At 36.3% G+C, this 20,016-nt stretch overlaps 1 protein-coding gene across 1 annotated transcript in view; it reads right to left on the bottom strand.

Moving 5' to 3' along the window:
- Positions 1-20,016, bottom strand: part of LOC149782666 (uncharacterized) — an 83,990-nt gene that overhangs the window by 54,062 nt on the left and 9,912 nt on the right. Inside the window, exons 5-10 of the mRNA XM_089935163.1 lie at positions 12,445-12,580; positions 11,966-12,097; positions 11,310-11,502; positions 3,577-3,938; positions 2,200-2,351; positions 454-520 (exon numbers count right to left, since the gene is read on the bottom strand). Coding sequence (XP_089791289.1) covers positions 454-520; positions 2,200-2,351; positions 3,577-3,938; positions 11,310-11,502; positions 11,966-12,097; positions 12,445-12,580 — 1,042 coding nt within the window. The remainder of the gene's footprint in view (positions 1-453; positions 521-2,199; positions 2,352-3,576; positions 3,939-11,309; positions 11,503-11,965; positions 12,098-12,444; positions 12,581-20,016) is intronic.

The following is a 20,016-nucleotide window of genomic DNA, read 5'->3' as shown; positions in this document are numbered from 1 at the left end:
ATCAAATAACCGAATACAAAAATTCTAACATGTTGATATCGGTCTTTTCATAAGATCTTTAGCAAAATAATGTTTTCTTTTATAAAGGCTTCAAACAATTTTAACAAAAATAATATACGTGAATGAATTTTCTAAAATCTTATCACTCATTTTCTGAAAAGCGTTATTGATCTGATTATTATACAATTTTTACAAATAGCTGCCTCGCTTGGCACATAGCATTAAGATGTTAGTGTTAGGACTGGTCGGTCTTGTGTCAGGATAATGTGGCTGGGTGGAACATCGTGCTGCATGTCTGCGGCAAGATGCCTCAGTGCTAGGCATTGTTATAACCTGCCACACTACAAACATCGTAGTGATATGACTGATACTTTTTTAAAGCTACGTGAAAAATTCAAATCACACACACACACACACACACACACACACACACACACACACGTTATATTTTACCTGAAATAAAGATTGGATAGTCGTACTGACGGGAGGTTTGGTCTCGATTCATCCTTGTCAAATAATCCTAAAAGGCAAATTATATGATTTCTGTATACGAAAGTAATATATTTGAATATGTGAAAGGAAAATGAGTCTAAATTGTTACAACTGACCGTAACCATCATTGTTAAATGCGATTGGCGGAAAATAAGAACAGTGTTAATATCAGCATCGCTGATGAGTGAGATTGGTTAACTCTATTATAATCAAATAAACCAAACGCTAGAGATCATCCTTTCCACGAAGTCCAGTCATCAGTATCTTAATGACGCTTGCAAAGCAAAATAATGTGTCTTTAAATTCGTTCTTGTTCCAAACAGTAAATAATATGTTAATGTTACCTCAGTTTGGTTTTATAATGTTTGAAGGGGGCGATCCTGGCAATATGATTGATTCATTGTTCGTTAATCTGTAAAACGAATAAAGATTGATCATAATCAGATGTCGGCATTCAAATAAAGCGTGCTTGCTCCTAATCAGATGTCCACATCTAAATAATTTAATGTCAATTATTCTGTAAAACTAATAAAGCATGATTATAATACGATGTCGGCATTCGAATAATAAAGCGTGATTATAATCAGATCTCGGCATTCGAATAAGGCGTGATTGTAATCAGATATCGGCATTCGACTAAAGCGTGATTATAATCAGATGTCAGCATTCGAATAATGCAACTAATAATCAGAGGTCAGCACTTGAATTTGGCTTAAGATGATTATTCATGGTGAATTTGTTACTTATCAAACTCCTTTACATACATTTCTAAAACATCTTATAATTTTTTTTAAATGGACCTCAAACTTGGCATAGCTTTTAAAAGCGTTATAGAGCAGACCGACGGTCACGTATACGGAAAGACAAAAGCATTCTTTGTTTGCTGGATTATACAGAGTGAGGCCATTATTACATACCATGTGGATGGGTTTTTAAATTGTTTTATTTCTTACCATTTGAATGTTGCTTTTTAAAAATTGGTTTGCAACTATTCGTGAATTATCAAGGTCTTTTGTCCCTTACAACAATCCAGATCACATTTTGTCTTCCAGTACAGATTCATAAACATATTTATCACATACATTCTACTAAATAGAGAAATGTAAATGTGTGAATAATTAACTAATTTATAACTAAAATTAAACTATTAACTGTGAGGTAACAGTTTCCTTCTCCACACAATTAAAATTCCAAAATACATATCGTACGGGACCATTGAGATATATAGATTTTATCCAATTTATATGCCTGCTCATTTGTCTGCATTTATAGCGCCTACCTACCTACTTCTATACTCATTAAACTTCCTACCTTCTACATTCATGCATATCTTAACCCATCTTATCCAACGGTCCATCCGTCCACATTTCTTGCAAAAATGTTCTTTCACTGCATGTGTCTTCCTCGGGTGTCCTTTGATATCTTTTTATGTTCACTGTAATACGCTTTGGAGGTTCTGAGGACGGATAGGGTGTTGCTACTTTATTTTGTACCGACGATTCTAAAATTGTTTTTAATGTGATTTTCCCCCGGTTTGGTAATGATGGTTGTTTTAAGCATGCTTCATGTGCAAGTAAAGAATCAACATTTGACTGATGGGGAAAGTATGAGATAGAACAAGCAGTTCAGATTTTGGATACTGCTGATGGATCCTGAACGCGTTGTGTGGTGAGAATAGGATGTTATAAAAGCTATGCTACAATTTACCTCAAAACTATGTAAAATATTCAATTTCCCACTGGTTAAATTGGCCTCCATAAGTGTTTCATAAAACTGAAGATAATGTCCAATGGCAATGCACTGCTTTTCAGGGGTTCGTTCTGTGTCTGGTTGGCTCTCTAATGGAATGTCTTCAGCACCTTATAAAATAAAATTACAGTTAGAACAAAGACTCTGCACAGTCGAAATCTTATGATGTCTACCTGCTTCTACAAATTTTTGCCAGCTGTATTAATCCTAAAATACGTTGATTCTTCCGCACAACTTTATAAGTGGATTTTGATTCAGGTATTGCTAGTTTAACTTTGAGAAAAATTTAAGACAACTACCAGTCATGCTGTGCGACTGCTACTACTATTATTTTTACTTTGTTACTACTATTATTAGCACTATTCCTACTATCACATGACTGTTCTTGTAAGCAGCAATCGTTGTTGAAGAAACAATAGTAGTTGAGGTAGTGGTGATGGCAGCGGTTGTTGCAATCGCTGCAGTAGCAATACTTGTGGTGGTTGTAGTACCTGCAATAGCGTTAGTATTAACAACGGTGGTACCTGTAAAACTGAAGAAATGATAGTTTAAAATATTTTTTGAATAGCGACAGTAGTTTTTATAATAGAAATGGAAAAATTAGAAGTAACATTAGTTTTAGTAGCTCTTGCTATCGTTGTTGATGTGTCTGAAACAGTAACAGCAGTAATAGTCATCATTGTTTTCGTCGTTTTCTTCACAAAACACTCATTGACTAACATTAGCAAAACTATATAGTCCATTTGAATTCATCGTTTTAAATTCAAGTCGCCAGATAGTTTTTAAAATTATTTTTCTATCATAGGTATCAATTAACACGGGTTTCATATTTTTCTCTTATTTTAATTATCCGTGTCCATCTATGACGCACCAAAGTAACCAGATTCGCAATGTATTGTACGAAGTATTCCAAAAATAGTGGCACAGATAAATAAAGACAGTATAATAACCCGAACAGATGTCACATCGCTTATGTTTAAGGAAATGGACCTCGCTGCAGATATTATTTTAGGTTTATTTCACTAATTCAGCCAAACCGTAGAGATTTATATGACGGAGGATTTGAGTGATGCACGACTGTTCACGACAATGTGGAGGTTGTGTCATTGTGGTGTTCTCTTCGCTGTCGCAGTCGCAGTCGTTGTCGAAGTAAACGGTTATAGCATTTCACTCAGAAAATATAGTAAGTTAGTTTTCGTGTTTAAGTAAACATAGCATAAAACTAGCATAGAAGACTGCAAGTTAATAATGCATGATCATTTTGTTTTCTCAACCTCAGTAACATTTACTTGTACAGAATAAGTACGCCTTTACTGTTGGCCCGTTTACACTTACCATTTATCTTAGAATAATTTTCATCTGTTCGGCCTCTCGCTTGAAGATCTTCATAAGTTATATCACGGTGACCATTTATCCTAGAATAATTTTCATCTGTCTGTTCTCTTGCTTTAACATTGTCATAGGTTATATCACGGTTACCATTTATTCTAGAATAATTTACACCTGTCTGTCCACTTGCTTGAAGATCGTCGTAGGTTATATCACGGTTACCATTTATCCTAGAATAATTTTCACCTGTCTGTCCACTTGCTTGAAGATCGTCGTAGGTTATATCACGGTTACCATTCATCCTAGAATAATTTTCATCTGTCTGACTTCTTGATTGAAGATCGTCATAAGTTTTATCAGCAGCCGATCTATTAATTATCAAAGGTATGAGTCCGTACATTATGTTGTAGAATCATAGTCATTTCATGAGCAAATTAAGACAAGTGTGCTAATGTTTCAACAAAGGGATACTCCCGATAGCGTTATTAAAATGCGCTATTATTGTTTACTTAATGTTTAAACATGTTGTGTCCATGTCGTATTTTTTATTACAGATTATAAAGTCGTACCGCTGTTCTACTCAATATAGGTTTTCAAGAAAACATTGATAACTTATTGCATAATTTACATTTTCCATGATTTTGAAGATGCAAATTACTTCATCTTTACTTCCTGGTCATGCAAATACTAACGCCCAGTCCTCTGTGACAATACTCTCGCTTATTCATAGGAATCCGATTCTTTGAAGATACAAAAAAGATGTGTGTGTGTTTATGTGTAGTATATCTTCTAAGCACAGTAGTAATGGTAATGATCATATAATTTTTCTAAAATTGTCATATATATATATATATATATATATATATATATATATATATATATATGCTCTAATCATTGCAAAATTGTATGCAGACTTAGACATAAGTAAGTATAAAAATAAAATAGAAAAAGATACAAATATTTACTTTCTAATTCTTTGCGTACACGTCATAACATTATAAAACATATTCATGCTGCCAGAAAGACTTATATATATATATATATATATATATATATATATATATATATATATATATATATATATATATATATATATATATATATATATATATATATTATATATAAGTTGCAACCGTTTTAATAATGCAAGGTGATAAAGCGTACGACTTGACGAATTCAGCACTGAATTGTATTAATTTTCTTGGGGGAAGGATGTCGGACAGATTCTAGTGACTTCTAACGAAATATGGATAGGTTAAATGTACACCAGAAGGTGATACACCTAAGCAGCATATTTCAAACTATATAGCAAGCTGCAAATGTTTAATTCAAAATCCAAATTACTTCTGCATGTATTGCTAGAAGGGTTAAAACTGCTACCAACAATCATACATACGGATTAGACAGGGTTTCTGAAAGGACGATACATGGGGAAAATATACGAAAGTTGTTTTAAACAAAAAGAACAATTCACATGGATTACATTTTAAGATAATACATAAATAATTTGGCCAAGAATATTTTTTTCAAAAGAATTAATACAATTTCAAACGATTCATATTCTTTATGTATATTGCACGTAGAATATTATTTAGCATTTTAAGGGACAATCGAGCAGTGAAGATTTGATATCATGTGTCCTTACTATGGATAATAGGTTCGCGTTGTCACGCATAGTTTAGAAATAAAAGGACTAGATAGTATGTTTGGAATTATAAACACCATTCAGACTGATGCATTCAATAATTTAATGGTTTTATATGCAACGCAGCAAATATATAAATGCTGATTTAGCAGGGACAGGCCAAATGTGTCTCAATTCAAACGGACGGTTACAGCACCCCTGGAGAGTGTTGTGGGTCAGCGAAAGGGGGTCGTTTTGCACTGCAATCGGTTCCATCATCAGGTTGGGATTTCGGTGCTGACCCACAACACTCCCCAGCGGTGCACTGACTAAGATGATTAGACTCAGCCCGGAACCGATTAGATTTTCCATCACTCCTCTCTCTTCCGCCAAATCTAATTTAAGGCTTCCTCGACAGATTTACCCAACATTGGTGACTAACGTCTTACTGCTACCTCCTGTATCTCCATAGCTCCCATGGCACTCTAAAAGATCTGTGTTGCAAAGCTACGGCATACTATTTCGGCCGGTAGATTCCTGGCCTTCCATCCATTATATTGGCCTATTTCTTCTCATGGATCTTGTACATTCCAGCTTCCCATGACACTGTCAGTTCTAACAAAATCACTTGTTTTGTAGCTCTTGACCACAGTGCAACATCACGCCTGAAGTTGGTGTTACAGATGTCTCTGTCTTTTTATATCTGACTGCATTTCTCAATAATGTGCTGTTGTAAAAAATGCCTCTTGCTTCAGTCTTTTGTTTCTGTGTCTCAACGCCTTGCATAAAACCGATGATGTTGGTACGACTTTTCAGTTGCTGGTTCTTTTCTCCTTGCTATATCCATACTGGGAGCTATCTCAGCAAGTACTTGGTCATGGCGCCAACGAAAACGACCGTCCGTTAGAGATAACTTGCAACACATGCTCTAGATTTGCAAGTCCCCCAAATTGTTTACAGTTTGGGTCTTCAGTTAGCCCCCATATATTTAGGTTTGTTGGTGAAAGGATAACATCATACACTGAGCGTAAGAGAAAGCTGATTTTATGAGTATCAGCTCTCCAGGTGTTAGTCCAATATAGTTTTCTCGACCTCGCACTTAGCCTGCGTTGGCAATGCCCATACATTCTCATTCTGACAGATTTGACTTGACTATCTTCCTTTTCTGCAAGACGTGTTTCTGTATGGACCATGGCACGCTTCTCCTTGATACATGTTGCTTGTCATGTATAACCTTTCAGACTTTCCAGTCTCAGCTTTCATGTTGCTACTTTGCCTTCCATATCGCTTTGTCTCCGTCTGGATTCTGCCTCTTCAGCTGCTTTTGCTGCCACCCACGTCCTCCCTGTCCATACCTACTCTGCCGCCTCTCTCGCCTTTTCATCTGCACTGTCGTTCAATATCATCATCTGCCTGGCCTTAGTCACTTTGAACACCTCTGTTTATATGGGTTGATAAGTCTGAGCTGCTCCCGACGGTCTATATCTCTATCTGCACGACTGTGGGCTTTCCTCAAGTTTCCCAACTCTTCCATAGGACATTCAAGTCTCCCAGATCTTTTGTCTCCTAGCAGCTGTTTGGCAAAGCCAAAAGGATTGACAGTGATGTGAGCTCTCTTCCTCATGCGCTCCTTTCTGTTCTTTCTTATGTGCTCTGCTCCTCAGTGTCTTCAGACTTTCACATATATTGTCTTTAAACCCATTTTTATCTTCATCCATTGCACTGGGATACCTTTCTGTCAGCCACAGGAGGTCGGCACTTATATTTTCCATCTTCCGGAGCCTACGGTTTTATTTTGGCAATGTATTTATTTGCATATTTTCTTCGTTCCCAAATCGATATTTTCCAATATTGTAGACAATGATGGGCATGGTGTCTACCTATCAACACTTCCAGTCAATGTTGGTTCCATTAGTTGGCCTGCGTCCTCATCAAACTGTCTTCATGATGATGTTCTCTTTTAACCCAAGTCTATTTTACTCTTCGTTTTCTGTCTCCTAACACTCGTTTGTCCGTTGCAGTACTTTCCTGAGTATCCCGCTCTCGTCTCTCTCTTAAATCTGCCGAGCATATATTCTCCGTCTCATTGCTGAATTCGTTTTCACCCTCTAGCATTTGGCGTTGGACCTTATGTGGTGGATACTGGTCCATATCCTACTCCATCTCACCAGGTTGCCATGTGCATTGTACTAGATTCAGGATTAAATTAGAAGCCATCTTTGCTTTTACGTTGAATATGGAACCAACATAGTTCTTACACAAACTATAAATGGGTCAAACTTAACAGAAGATGGTCATTGTATAAACCATTTAATAGGGTCAGTTGTAGCATTCTAACGTCTATTCAGGTACTTGAATATCCCATTTGCACATAGAATTTGCATATTGGCAAGCAAGCATATGCTTTATAATGTAGATTACCCCAAAACAAAGGTGATATCTGGTACTCACTATTAAGACTACACCCACACCCATATATATATATATATATATATATATATATATATATATATATATATATATATATATATATATTCAAGCTGGCTCAGTCCAACCAAATCAAGCCAGTGTTTGAATGAGTTCTTCTAGCATGCGCAAAACACAAAATATACACTGCTAATCTGTATCAATCAAAATCAGCACACGATAAGGTGAAACAAAACTGCATTGCAGATAAAATGCACTAAAACATCCTCATCCCAACCCATATAAGCATTGCTTGTTTGTTTCTGATGAACAGCAATAATTAATCCAAAAGTGTTGACATTTTTGTTTCCAGAGTCCACTGAAAAAGAATCAAATGATTATATAACACGTTGATTTCCGGAATACTTGCCACAGTACGTCATAATAATGTTTATGTACCATTACTTGTGAAAAAGGTAAGCAATCTAAAAGGTATAATTCTTGACATCTACATCATTAAAGAAAAAGGTCAAAGATGCAGATTTTTGAAACCCAATATTACATTATATTCAGTATTTTCACTCCTTATCCAAAGGCTTTAACATTACACAAAACAGTGAGATTGAAGCACCAAAATAAATCTGAGTAAAACATCAAACAAGAGACTTCGTTTAATTTGCAAACTCGATGTTTTGTCAAAGAAATTTAGAATAAAATGACACAAGTTTATCGATACGTTTCGGAGGCTGTTACGGGATACAAACGTAGCAAACAATAACATCTAACACAAACAAGATTCCTAACCAATTTATAATGTTAACCCAAGCTAGGGCTCAAGATGTCTGCACTTTACACATAACATAATGGTAGTTTTACCCCAGGGCAATAGTTTATCAAAGCTACGGAATGGAGTCAAAGTCAGGGTTTATTAACAGTATAATTCTTGCTTTTACAGTGACGACAAATACAGACCCCAAGTCCTATGGGCCAGAATCTTTATCAGTATCAGATGTGTGAACTATGTAGAATTTATTTCTAACATTACCATATCTTCTTATGTTAGTGTTTAAGCGCGAATAAACAGTATCACAAGAAAGAGTAAAAACAACAAGCTTTGAAAAATATAACAAATAATGTATTTCCTTTGAAAAATACTGTACCCCCTCTCCCCAAAAATGGGAACTTACGGTTTTAAAGAATCAAATCCAAAAATAATCAAAGAATAATCCACGAATAAAATTTTAGAAGTCCTAATACTAAAATGTTCTAATGATTTCAAGTTCGAGACATGACGAAGAATCCAAGATGGAAGTCGATTACTTATGCTGTAACCTGTACTATGTTGAAGTCTACAGTTCCTTATAGAAACAAGAACTGTCACTACGGTTTTGGAAATCCGAATAAATTTGTATAAGGGATGTCTTTGTTCAAGAATTTCATATGAGCACACGTATATGTTCAGGAAAAAAAAAACAAATAATACTTTTGAATTCAAATAATTCGAAATAACTATAAACGAGACAATAGACACTTTCCAGTGTAAAAGCCCAACTGTTATTATTTCTCAAAAACGATGGTTTAAAACTTGAATTTTACGCCCCTGATAAGGGTCATGTGATCATGTTTACATATAAAAAATTACATAGCCCCTGTATGTCCTTGATAAGAACCAATAATTTTATTCCCAGAATAAAAGTTGTTTATTTCACTAAAAACTAGTTACAAGTCTAAGGTCACGTATTCAATACAGCCTCAAGCTCACTCTTATTAGTCCCACAATAAAAGTAAATAAAAAAAAGAACTTGTTGATGTGGCTATTACTAATTTTGAATTATGGTCGGAGACCAGGTCAGCCTGATGTGTTTACTAAACTGAACAGTCAAGGTCAAACTATTTTCTGGAAAATTATCGAATTCCTAATAAACAGAACTTCATTATTTTGACGTATAATGAAATAAAAGAAAAAGAAAATGATTTTAAAACTTACAAACAATTAAATGAGATACAAAAATTAAATCAAATATACAAACAATCTGACCACTTAAAATCCTTTAAACTATAACTAACATATACACCCATGTCATTGGTCTTAATGATAATCAATATTTATACAATAAATTCAAGGGAAATTTTGCCAGTAGCTTCTCGTGGGTCGGTGGTTCTTTCCGGGGTTTTCCGGGTTCTTCCTCCACCATTAATACTGGCCGCCATGTATAGCCCTATCGTGCTGAAAAATGGCGTTAAACCCCACAACAACAACAACAAGGGAAATTTTAAGCATTAATATGACGGCAACAGAGGCACTCAGATGTTTAGTTAACGTTAAATGTATCAGTCTATTAAAATATATGTTTTCAACCTGCAGTGATATTGTTCTCTGAGATCTAACATGCCACTCGAACTGATGTGCGTTTGGATATCTCACTGCTTATTGTGCAAACCCAGTTTATTGAGATTGAAACCCACAACAGTTAATTTTCTTGTGGACCACCCCTTGGGCGACCTGTATGACCCTGTAGACAACATTCCTAATTATAAGACGACGAAGACGATATTCGTTATTAAGTTGGTTGCATTTTCCAATTTGCAAAATTTTATGATGGACACTATTTGTAACTCACTTCCAAATGTCTAAGACTTATAACTTTTTTAAAAGCATTGAACAACAATTTGTGTTCATATCCAGCTACTTTTGTTACTTTCTGTTGTTGTTGCTGGGTTTAACACCATTTTTCAGCACACGATAGGATATACATGGCGGCCAGTATTAATGGTGGACGACCGCTCCGGTGGCCTAGTGGTTAGAGCGTCCTCCTCGGATGCGGGAGGTCGTGGGTTCGATATCCAGTCGAGTCATGCCAAAGACTTACGAAAATGGTACCAACTGCTGCCTCGCTTGGCGCCCAGCATTAAGAGGTTAGTGTTAGGACTGGTCGACCTGGTGTCAGGATAATGTGACTGGGTAGGACATCACGCTACATGTCTGCGGCATGATGCCCCATTACTAGACATCACTATAAACTGTCACACTGCAGACATCGTAGCGATGTGAGAGAACAATTGTTAAAGCTACGTTAAAAAATTCCAAAGCACACACAGTTAATGGCAAGCTTCCTCATATATCCACATTGGCCGAATCCGAGACTCGAACCCACGCAGACAGATGTGAGATGGCGGTGATCCGTAACGGAGAGAGCTTTAGACCACTCAGACACTTTCTGTTTTGGAATTTTTATTAAATTAATACGACTACTATGTTTGACCAAGGTAAAGATTACTTTTAGCATTCTTTCTTTTACAATATTCACAAAGGCCTTATTTCATGTATAAGCTTTGAACGATCTGAAAATCGCCCATTCATTGCCGTCAAGTACAGAATAACATCTGAAGTTGTTGAAGAAATACATGTACATTTGATGCATTTTTGGCGAAGCCTCTGTCGGAGTGTACCACATATGTTACTAAAGTAGATGCCGAGGATGTTCCGTTTGTTTGCTTTTGCCACCATATTGTGTTATGTGCTCATCATATAGTTCTCAATGGCGGCTAATAATATCCCATGTTTCTGTCTCGACTTGACGGAAAAGGCAGAGAATATTTTGATCTGAATGAACTGAATACGTAATTAAAGAGTACCGCGTTCAATTGCTCCATAACTTGGCACTGTGGATATGATATTGTAATAAAGGATTCTGAACTTATTTCATACCTTCTGTATGCGACTTCAATGACTCCATAGAAGAACATCCCTACACACAGGAATACAAGACAGACGTGTAGCTTCGTTCTGGTAAGCAGATAACCGCTGTAGCCAAACGCAATGATAAACCCGATCGATTCCCACAGCCGATGATTGGCGAATGCAGCTTCGGTAGTCTTCGTAAACAAGAAGCCATACAGTGCTGAAAGCCAAGACAGGCAAGCATTTGCAGGCATAATTCACGATTTATGATGTTTGTTACAAAGTTATTGCTTCAACAATATCATGAATACTGTACTTTTCTACAACAGATATCTTCTATAGTGGCTGTGCAAGCAGGAAAATTAGACAACACATTGACTACTGAAATGGCTTATAATAATAAAAAAAACTAAATCGAAGGAAGAAGTTTAATCATTATTTATCTATATAAAAAATAGTTATTATCTTTAAAGAAAGTGATCTTGTTTTGAATGAAATAATAATAATAATAATAATAATAATAATAATAATAATAATAATTATAATAATAATAATAATAATAATAATAAGAAGAAGAAGAAGAAGAAGACGTAATCTTAAAAGTATTTTAGTTGTTAATTATTTTTTAAATGAGATTAGTGTTCCTTTAGATAACAAAATGATATGGATTTGTAAAGCCTCACCATTTATCTGTGTCTGGATTACAGCGTCGCCCATTCCCCATAGGGCTGCCAAGATGTAAAAGATATACACAACATCCGGGTCTGGTAGCCATATCAACATAGCCATCTGACATCCTCCGTGAACGATAAATGCTACAAATAAAGAATAAATGGAATTATGAGATTATACAATTATATTAATATTTCTTTACTATTTGAGAACGGTCTTATCAAAGAGGGCACACGAGTGTCTTTTCCAGTTACCAGAATCAAATCCTGAAATATCGTTTTGTAGTGTGTGATCAAATTCGCGCTTCATGGCTTCATGGATCTGGTAAGCTATAAAGTTCAATTCGTAACAGTGCCTGAGCAAGAAAGAAAAATGACAAGGCTCTAAAACTTGCTATGAGAATATAAAGACGGACATAACCTGACATTATGGGAATAATAATTTTGTTTGTGGCTGACATTGCATTGATGAGATTGACTGAGCTTCATACCCAGGACGAAGAATGGAATATGACCCACGTACTGCACCAGACTACCAAAAATAAACGAGCAGGCGGCGTCAACCACTCCATAACAGATCATGACGAAACCCACGTTCCAGGCGCCCAACGCACAGCTGACGTAGGACTAGAAAGGAATGAAAGAGATTGGAGAATAAAATTCATAAATGTATTTTTCTAGTCTTTTTTTGCCTTTTGCAATCTCCACCTTTCAACCTATTTGTATTCTTTAATTTATATTTATATGTCCAACCTCTGATTATCTAATATTTTGTATTTAGTTCTGCTAATATGTAGTTCTTCATTCTGTTTCTCTGATTCATTGTTTATATGTATGTCCATCCATTCAGACATCTGTCAATATGAACCTCTCTCTCTCTCTCTCTCTCCCAATTGATAGAATTGTTTAATAATCCATGTGATCACCTCCGCATCCCCTTTAAATCAGTCAAATAAAAATGTGCAAATGATGTACACACATTTTAATTACTTTGCCTAGGCTTGCAATGCATGATAAAGTTTGAGGATACCTAAAAACACCATTTTTATTACGATTTCCATTTTAATATTCATATATTAAAATAGCAAAGACCGCGGAAAATATGTTTTATTTGATCTTTGAGATCAACAACTATGTCTTGTTAATCTTCTCTCTGTACATAAATTAGAAAAAGACCTTAATGGTCTACATTATATTCGTAGAAATAAAAATATTGTTATGATTGCCGTCCATGCATAATAAAATAAATTTAAATGCAAATTCAATCTCTTTATTTTCTACCATAATTAATGTAGTACTGCCTTTCGTGTCAGCATGATTTGATAAATTGATCATTGTGAATTTTATGACACACCATCACTGTAGCTCCATCAAAAGGTTTTATTACTAGTGAGAGATAAAAATACAAAAACACCACGATTATATGGTGGCGAAGACATATGGGGAATGTAAATGTTCTGTATAAAGGGTAATTCATTAATAACAAATAAATCAGAATATTTACTTCCTTCAAGAAATGTAAACTACAAGTCACATTGAGTGTATCAAAAAGTCCTTTCGTGTGCTGAACATTGTAGTAATGATCGCGTTTGGCTGGTGTTCGAAACAATCTATTATAAAGTGCTTCTCGGTGAAAAAAAGCACCCTCGTAGGTCTTGGCCATTTAATATGTAGGACTTTCACCTGGGCATGTCCTATATGCTCCCAAATCGGTTCATAATGCTTGATTGTTATTTAGGTTCAAGCATCTTAAAGTACCATAAATCACTGGAAATGTTCACAAGAGCTATTAACGATGGTACTGGTAGTTGTTTCAAAACCTTGTATGTATTTCGTCAGGCCCAGCGGATGTATCATGGGCTTTTATAAGTTCCAAACGTACAAGTTGTACATTATAACTTTCTCAATTATTTCAACTGAATTTCAAATGTATCCTCTCTTTTTGTCTTTTCAGCTTTCGAAAATCTGCTAAATACGTAGATTATGGCGAATTGTTAGAAAACAAAATATGACAGCAAGTATATTTGCAATGCTATATTTGGAGTTTAGTTTTTTAATTGCTTAATTTTAGCTGTTGGAAAAGAACTGATTTTCGCCTTATCATTTATTTTTCTGATCATGTTCCATTCTTACTTTTCAAATGATCGAGAGTTTAAAGTAGATGATCGTCTTTGGATTCGTTCATTGTGCAGCAAGCTTTAGTCTGAAATATGCGGTACCTGTTTAAATTCTCAGGCATCCGGCGATTGTTAAATGTTCTCAGTGCCTCTTTGCACTGTTTACTAGCTTCTTTGCTGCATGTAGTGAATCAGAAAGAGAACAAAGGAATAAACGGCAAGGACAATGGTGGTATCAAGGCGATACGAGGACAAAGTTAAAGACAATGATGGGAAAGCAAATTAAGAAGACATCCTAGGTCTCGACATGACAAGCGGATTTATCGAGACCTGGACCATGTATATTACCCGTCTAGCAAGAAGCAGAAGTCAAAGTAGCATGTTGCATAGGACAGTTGTTCTTTGGTCTCCCGTTTGCTCTACCAGGATCCTTCTTTCATTCGCCTCCTGCGACATTCTTCTAGGACGCACAGTGCTTATTGTACAAATACGGACCCACAGGGAGACAGTATGTTCTTTGATATGATAATTTGCAAGACAAAACCCAGTTTATATCATGCATTATTATAGTTTTGTGCCTTTTACAAGTTTTGATAATTTTTTAACTTTAGGGGGATAGAATTGCTATACAACTCTTCCATCATGTAGAATACAGTAATGTTCGCAAAGAATATTTGTTTTCTCTGTACTGTCATTCCTCGAATCTCTTTACCAGGACAAGTATTTGGTCTAATTAAATGACTGAAACGGATGGCAAATGCAATTTGAAGTTGTTTAGTGAATCATTTCTACGTAATATACGTCTAATTATTGGAATATTACAATCCGCTGAGCAGCAGAGAGGGTGAACAACCTTTAATTAGTTCACTCTCCGTTTCGCAAAATAAGTCTTCCTGAAAATTGCAAACCCCCTCCCCCAAAAAAATAAAATCCGCGATTGTCTCAGTATCTGGGATGAGACAACCCTGTCAACGAACTCTAATTTGACTTACCCAAAAAAACTGCAGCGATCACATCGGTGTCAATTTGGAGTCAGCACGCTCTCTGCTGCTATAAATTAAATCATTATTATATCAAATATGGTACATCCAGAATCCTACACAGCTAGACTAGCTCGAGAACGACTAGAAGCAATCAAAAAATTTGTTCCTGTCAAAGACAATTTCAAAAAAAAAACCTACACGCGCGGCAAGAAGCACAAGTTGAATTTGCTACTGGTACAGAGCAGTTATTTAAACCCGTTACACAAATTATTGAAAATGTTGTAATGGGGGATATTGAGGAAAAGAAGGAGGGTATTCTTCCAGTATTAAAACGAACAGAACACATTTTACAAGAACTTCCAGCTAAAATAGCCGCCGCACAACCTCAACCCCAACCACAAAATATTGTCATTGACCCTGTCTCGGATATATAAGTACAAAAGGGGATATTGATCTTACGGAACAATTTACTGATGGTGGTATACGAGAAATACAAAGATTCATATTAAATACTAGGGATGATATAGTGAAGTTTGGTACGTTTGCTGCTTCAAGTTATTAACGCAGAGGTAGCTTTTTAAAACCCAAATATGATAAACAAAATTAGTCGTGCAACATGGGTTGATTGGGTATATAAAATAAACCAGAATATTAGTCGGATATCCAGACAAAATAGTTTTTATAGCATGTTTTTAGACGGAGTAGCATTGCATGATTCAACAGAAACAAGAGGAACAGAGACAAAAAGAACAAGAAGAGCGAAAACAGAAACAAAAACGACGACAGCGAAAACAACACCAGGAAGATCCTTCCTATCAAGTTCCACCTCCATTGCAACAAATGGAAACACATGAAGAACCAGAAGAAGAATTCCACGATACGCCTGGTGCTACTGGTAGTGGTTTGGGAAATAATTATGTTTGTCCTGATAATATCCTCAATGACGTACAATGGTCAGAGGTTCTCATAGGAGGGAAACGTGCTGCAAATAACTTACCAGAAATAATTAATGAAGCAAATGATATTTGTTCGCGATTATTTCAAGGCTGCATCATGGATATTGGTATTTACCGAGAACTCATTGATGAACTCGTTGATGATTATCATAGTGACTAGTTGTTACATAAATAATAGAATAAAATGATCATGTATAATAGACATCATAGACCCGTACAGGTCATAGCAGTAAGCTCACGATTACCAATCTATAGAGCAACTTACGGAGATGGATTTGGTGATGTTGTTCAGGGGTTATTCGCGGGGTTAGCACCAAAAGTGGGACTTCTTGCAAAACAATTATCGATGAAAGCTATTAATGTTGTTGGTGAAAAAGATCCTGGTGCAATCGTCGATGTTGCTGGTAAGGCGTTCTAGGCAATCAAAGAAAGACTAGCACGATTAATAAGACGAAAATCACCACCAGTAAAATTACCAAGCACTACAGATATGCCCACAGCGTCAGTAAAATAATAAATCAAGCCGCAAATAAAAAACTAGCAGATCAGGGATTTGAACAAATACAAGAAAATATCACCGCAAATTTGATAGCAGGTGGTAGACTTGTAAAGGTGGATGATAATGCATACGATGCCAATTTACGAGTTGGTTTTGTCAATAATGGGATTATGGCATCATTTGATAGCGCCAAATATATGAATGATGGAAGAAATATCGAATCGATTCAGAAGAATGTCGATGTTGCTACAACAATAATTGGTCTAGCAAGATATTCTGATGATTACAGATCAGCTGGTCCATCAATGATGTTTGCTAAAGATATTACCGACAACGCTGATCATGTTCAATATACCAAAATACGGACACCACGAAATACTGCATCTGATCCACAACCAGATGATTTTGAACATGCAGCTAGACCAGCTGATGCTTTTGATATTATAGGAAGTGTTAATGCAACTTACAACTTAGGATTGTAACACTCCGAGCAATATTGTCAGGAAATAGAAGAGGTTTTTCATGTGCGATTCCACTGTCTCACATCTTCGGATTTTGCAGTGATATTAAAGAGGTCATCTTTGGAGCTAAACACACAGTTGTGCTCGTAAGAAAGGTAATGACAATGATGCGATCTGGCGAGGTGCTGGTGTTGCTGATGCTGGTAAAGTAAATATAACAAAACTCTCACTGTGGATGCCGGTATTAACTCCATCATTCACAGAAGAACAAAAATTATTGTCTTTTATGAATCAAGGCGGTAAATCATTACTATCATGGTTTACAGTAACCACAGACACCATCCAAAGTACTGTCAAAGATATATTTACTTGGCTTATAGCATCACAACAAGGTGTTTCTGCACCACGACATATTTTTGTTGCGCTGCAAAATAAAAATCGGTTGAGTAAACAGGAACATTCACATATGATATTTGACAAATTCGACGTTACCGAAGTTTCATTGAGAATAAACGGACAACATGAACCATCCGAAGATATATCGTTAAAATTCGCACATGATCATGTGGCACGTGTATATCATCGTTTGCTGACATTCCTGGCACGTATTATAAATATAGATACTGGTTTGCAAATATCACAGTTAGATTTTACAAATCTGTATCCGATTTATTACTTTCCGCGGGAGCATCTTGATTTATCCAAACAATCTGTCGTTGATATACATTTTCAAGCTCATGTTGGTGACCCGCAAGCTGATGCCGACGCTGGTTACAGAGTAACCGCGGTCATACTCAGTGACAAAGCAATGTTACTTAAAGGTGGTAGTGGTCGAATGAGAGTTGTTGATGTACCAGTAGAAAACATGTAGACAATTAGATCAATCGCGTTAATTATAAGAATGTCATATAGTTACGTTAATGTCACTCTGACTTCCGGTCAGGTGAAAAAATTACAATCAAAACACGCGAGAACATGCGGGACAAAAATAACATTAAAGTGAGATCAAATTGCTAATGGTGGTCCAAACAAGTTATCATTGACTAAAACTCAACTAAAACTTTTCACTAAGGCGCAGCAAGCAAAAACAGGAGTTCAACTTGATTTCGCTCCAAAAGCCATCAGCGACATGATTAATCCGGTGGAATATTTCCACTTCTCGCAGCAATACCAGCATTAATTGCTGCTGCTGGCCCAGCTGTTGCAAAAGCAGCCGCGTTAGCGCTGTTGGAACCTTTGCTGGAATGGCATTAAAAAAAGCAACTGGACGCGGATACAAACAAAAAATGAGCGGATCTAAGACTACCAGGAACTCCACTCTCATGGTACCCCAAACGGTTTTGAGAACAGACGCAGCGCGTCTCGCAACGATGTCAAATTTTGATTTACTCGATGCTGCTAAGCAATTTAAAACAAAAAATTTTAGAGGCGTTTTTATGTGAGATCAGGAACTCATTGGAATGCTTACGCGATTGATCCACGTGGAATTGTTTTTTTCGATTCGTATGGGTTAGCACATCAAGTTGAATTTCTAAAATACGTACAAAGCACTCCCACGAAAATTCCAGTTTGGTACTCAACGCTACCAACACAAACACTAACTGATCCTCTGATATGTGGCCGTGAAGTAATTAATGTACTTGGCGAGTTATCAAAATCAACCAAACCACCTCACAAAGTCGTGCGCTAGTATACCGCAGCAAGATTTAACATTTTAAACAATCCCTAAAGAATAATGGTTGATATTTACGGAAGATCTCCCAGCACGAGTAAAAGTGAAAAACGCGACGATGTAGATTTATTAAATTATGCGAACAAAGATGAAATCGATAATCTTTTGACGTTGTCCGGAATAGACCCAGATGAGGTTGTTATTTTTCAGGACCGATATGGTAAGCTAAAAGCCATCAATATTAAATGCAATGACATAGTTCGCAGGGTTCTTGGAGCTTCCACGGATAACATCCCTGTGTTTACTGAGGCGGTAGAATCAGAGATTTAAACATATCGTTTGTAACCATTAGAGATGAAATCGCAAAAAGTGTCGCCGATCGTTTAAAAAATACCGGTGACACAATGACAGGTGAACTCAACATGAACGGAAATAAAATAGTAGTGTCAAGAGATCCAACATTCGACGAAGATGCCGCGACGAATAAATATGTTGACGTTAACTACAGCACCGTAGACCCTAAATTATCCAAGTTGCGGGCCGGGTATGACGCTCACGTCAGTATGTTTACAAATCTCCGTAGAAACTTTACAAAAATTAAGGAAACGGCAGAGGAATTCTTTGGTACTTCGTTCACCGATGACGCAAAACTCTCTGATATAAACAAAACATTGGATACGATTAAAAAGACATTCGAAAATGTCGTAAGTTGAATTCATGAGATTCTTAACAACATTAGTCTGATTAATATCCCACCCGGAGTTATTCGCGGGCATATTACCAACATCGTATACCTGATATCATCTGGAGTCTCAACATGGTCAGCGCAGAATAATACTATCAAACATACCGCAACAGTTACTGGTGTGTATGGACTGTCTGTATTCAGTGCTGCAAAATTTGAGATATTTGCAACGTATCCCTGGCGGCAATCCACCGACAAGTTTTCCGGGGTTGTGTCTATCATATTAAATAGCGGAACCGAAGTAACATTTATACTGGAAGCAGCTGATAAGAAATTAACCGCAACATCTTAGTGGTGGTGTCTAGAATTAGTAGCTGAAACATCTCAATTGGTTACTGCGTAATAATAATAATGACAGGGTCAACAACAACATTAGATGCACAACAATATAGATACGATCAAGTACGCGATTGGCAATCAGAGTTTTAAAAAATCATCAACGAGTTTACACTGAAAGTATAAAAAAATACCGGCGACGTGTAAGCGCGTTGAATAATGTAGTTTATTCAGTATCAGCGGTAGTTGCGTCCACCGGAGTAATATTATCAGCGTTAACGCCAGTAAAAACTGCAATCGCGATAACAATATGCGTTTCGTCATCGACTGCGATCGCTGGTGTTTTTAATATTA

The sequence above is a fragment of the Sinohyriopsis cumingii genome, chromosome 15, assembly GCF_028554795.1.
Source record: "Sinohyriopsis cumingii isolate HCF-2022 chromosome 15, ASM2855479v2, whole genome shotgun sequence".
NCBI lineage: Eukaryota > Metazoa > Mollusca > Bivalvia > Unionida > Unionidae > Sinohyriopsis > Sinohyriopsis cumingii.
Note: the sequence above shows the minus strand (reverse complement) of the source record. Positions and strands in the feature narration are given on the sequence as shown.